The sequence below is a fragment of the Buceros rhinoceros genome, unplaced genomic scaffold (assembly GCF_000710305.1).
Source record: "Buceros rhinoceros silvestris isolate BGI_N320 unplaced genomic scaffold, ASM71030v1 scaffold3342, whole genome shotgun sequence".
Classification (NCBI taxonomy): Eukaryota; Metazoa; Chordata; class Aves; order Bucerotiformes; family Bucerotidae; genus Buceros; species Buceros rhinoceros.
In genome coordinates this window covers 1-3,150 of record NW_010398120.1, presented here as the reverse complement: position 1 = coordinate 3,150, position 3,150 = coordinate 1, and the positions used below count along the sequence as shown (strand labels likewise).

The 3,150-nt window shown below is 42.4% G+C and overlaps 1 protein-coding gene across 1 annotated transcript in view; it reads left to right on the top strand.

Moving 5' to 3' along the window:
* Window positions 1-1,842, top strand: part of LOC104488864 (putative short-chain dehydrogenase/reductase family 42E member 2) — a 10,008-nt gene extending 8,166 nt beyond the window's left edge. Inside the window, exons 9-11 of the mRNA XM_010130956.1 lie at window positions 524-587; window positions 1,246-1,319; window positions 1,594-1,842. Coding sequence (XP_010129258.1) covers window positions 524-587; window positions 1,246-1,319; window positions 1,594-1,842 — 387 coding nt within the window. The remainder of the gene's footprint in view (window positions 1-523; window positions 588-1,245; window positions 1,320-1,593) is intronic.
* Window positions 1,843-3,150: the final 1,308 nt, after the last annotated feature.

The following is a 3,150-nucleotide window of genomic DNA, read 5'->3' as shown; positions in this document are numbered from 1 at the left end:
CCTGCTTGAAGTCAGTGTGATTAGCTCTGGAACAAAGTCTACCTAAAACATCACATCAAAGCAGCTGCTGTCACTGAGACCAAAGGACCGTCCAAACCAGCACCCTCTCTGAGTTGCCATATCTTCATTCCTTGGGCTTGCATCTGCTAACAGTGGCTATAAATCCTAATATTAATCTGTAATATGCATTATTTTCAAAAGATCATTTTGTTGTTTACGATGGGCTCAAAACCATAAATAAGTCACAGTGTTAAATTAGATACCAGCACACTGTGATGTCTTGATGGATTATAAACTACTTCTGTTGTTTGGTTTTTTTTAAGACTGCCACTTCAAAAATTACATAGTGTCTGCATGTGGTATTTAACTGGAAGTCCCTGAAAAATGAAAACTCAAATAGTAACTGAAAAGATGAATTTTTCTGTTTTATCAATAAATTTTCCACAAATATAATCTGTATTGAAACTCTTAACACTTGTTTGAGGTTTCTGGATTTTTCACTGTTTGTTTAAATCTCTTTCAGTTTGAAAGATTAGGGTGTAGCAAACCATGGATATGTATTCCTACTTCCTTTGTTTATGCCTCAGGTAAAAATATTTTATCAACGTTTTTCTTTCCTGTCCACACTACTCTCATTCCTAATGGTAATATTATGTTGTGTTTTGGTTTTTTTTAATTTGCCCACAATTTTAATTTTCATGTATAAAAATAATGCACTGTGGGCTCTAGACTGAACTACATCACACAAAAACAGCTTTTATGCAGGACTTAACTGATGTATAACTTTGTGGAGTTAATGGTATGAATATAAGAAGTCAGATGTAAAAAACCGTGACTTCATGAAATATGCTGAAGAGTGGCTGGTTTGCTGCATGGGTAAAGTTCTTGCTCTCCTGTATCCCAGGCTCTCTCCAGAATCAACCCCCACATGCGGCTAAGACAGAATCCAACTTTGAGTACTTTGTTGTTACCACCTTTTTTTATGAGGTTTCACGATCTTTTCACTAGACGTGTCACCAACCTTCCAGACCCTTTCACCTAAGCACCCTAATTCAGGCTGACTGAAGTATTACGATTAAACCCACCCCTGTGGGAGCAAGTAGTCCTGTTGATGTTAGTAGTGGTGCCCTCAGCTGTTGGGTGTGTCATCGTCCTTCGCTGTCAAAGACAGTGAGAGATATGCCAGCACCACGGTAGCACAGCGCTTTACTGTTCTCCCCTCAAGTGAAATTGTTTGTCACGCAGCCACGGTAATGGAATACCTGCACCTGATGCTGAAGCCGTTTGTTGAACTGACCCCACTGCTGACCAGAAGTGAGGTAAAGTCTTTGTTTGTAAACTCCCCTTAAATCTTACAGGATGCACAGCAGATTCTGATTTGCAGATTTTACTGCCTCTTTGGACTTTCAAGATTCTCCTTTCTTGGGAACAATTTTAAAAATAATGTGACATATGTCAACAGGGCATTGATACAGTGCTCTGGGGTTTTTTTTATTTTACATTTCCTTTCACTGCATCTTTGCTACCATTTTCAGCCTTTGTTCCAATTTCCCATGTATTCATATCTTTGCACATTGAATTTTTGCCCTGTAGGTACAGAACATTTCAATAACTCACACGTTTCGAATAGACAAGGCACGGAGTCAGCTGGGGTACAGCCCAGAGAAGTTTGCATTTGCCGATTCTGTGGACCATTACATTAAAACCAGACCAGAAGCCCAGAATCATCACACCTTCCTCAAAGTTCTGCTCTCTTTAATTTTTAGTTTAAGTTTGGTCTTTCTTTCTTTAAGATTTGATGGTCTCTCAGGTTTGCATTTTTTTAAAGAAACACAACACTGACTTGCACGAACTGCACGTACTCAGTCACAGCACTGTTACCTGGATCGTTCTCATCTCCACAAGTTACTGACCCCGATGCAATAGACAGGCAGTTATTTTTAGATTTAAAACCAGAATGGTAAGGTATCAGCAGCTGTACTTGAGAAATCACAGTAAACAATTACAGCCAAATCACTGAAACACACTGGAGTCAAGATTGTTGCCTCTGTTCATTTCACACTAAAACACCCAACTTTCCAAACGGACTGCTGAAGCAACGGAGAACCTGCAGAAGGAACAGCGCTCCAGCCAGCCCGCAGTGCTTCACCAGTGAAGAAAGATGGCTAAAATAAGGAGGATGGTTGACCATAGCTGCTGCTACAGCTCACTGCCTTGGGGAATGGAGGAACAGGCGAAGGACAACAGCCAGAACCGCTTACTGTAAATAACACAAACCAGCTGTACGCAGAGAGTTCACACTGAGTGCCTTTCCTTCGTGAATGAGCTGTATCGCTGCATGTGAGGGGAAATAAAAGCGTACTTGAGACTTTGCTGCAGTCTGTCCGGCGCCCCTGTGCAGCCTGTCCCAGAACCTCTCCCTGCTTACCCCTGCACTGCAGAGCCATCTGAGACAGCACCTCACAGCAGTTCGGAGGCCGAGGGGGTATAGTCAGGTATGGTTTTCACAAGTCGAAACTGTATTTTAGCAAAATTGGAAGTCATTAACAAATTAGTTAAGTGCATTTATGTCACGGTAGAGGAATCTGCCACTATGGGTCGTCTTTTTACCTCCTGTAGTTATTGAGGATAACAAACTATAAAATTTGGTTGCTTATCAGCCGAACATAAGGTGCAACTATGATTTTGCACCTAATTTCTGAAGTACAGCAGTGGTAGCAAGCAAATCTGTGCAATAGCTGAAGTGCACAATGTGCTTTTTGAATTACTGTTCAGCTAAAATGGGTCTAAAGCACAAGGGGTCTGGAAAGCCCCACTCTCTCCCCTCCACCACTCATGCTGGTGATTTATTACAGAAATCTCCCTCCTCTCTGTCCCTGTTCCAGCCCGTAAGACAGTGAGGGAACAATCAAGACCGTGATGCAAGAAGAAAGAGTAAGCTTGGGAAAAGAGACTGAACTAGGGCTGAGAGAGGACGTGCAGAGGAGTCGAGGTCTGGAGAGGGGGAGTAATCATGATGGATTTGAGTATTCAGGAGAAGGTCACTCTAGGCCACATCTTGGTGGTCTCGGTCCAGGGCAGGCAGCAAAGGCCAGCTGCAACGGCTGCGCGTTGAGGGTGCAGTATCCCAGACCCAGAATTGCCTAAACT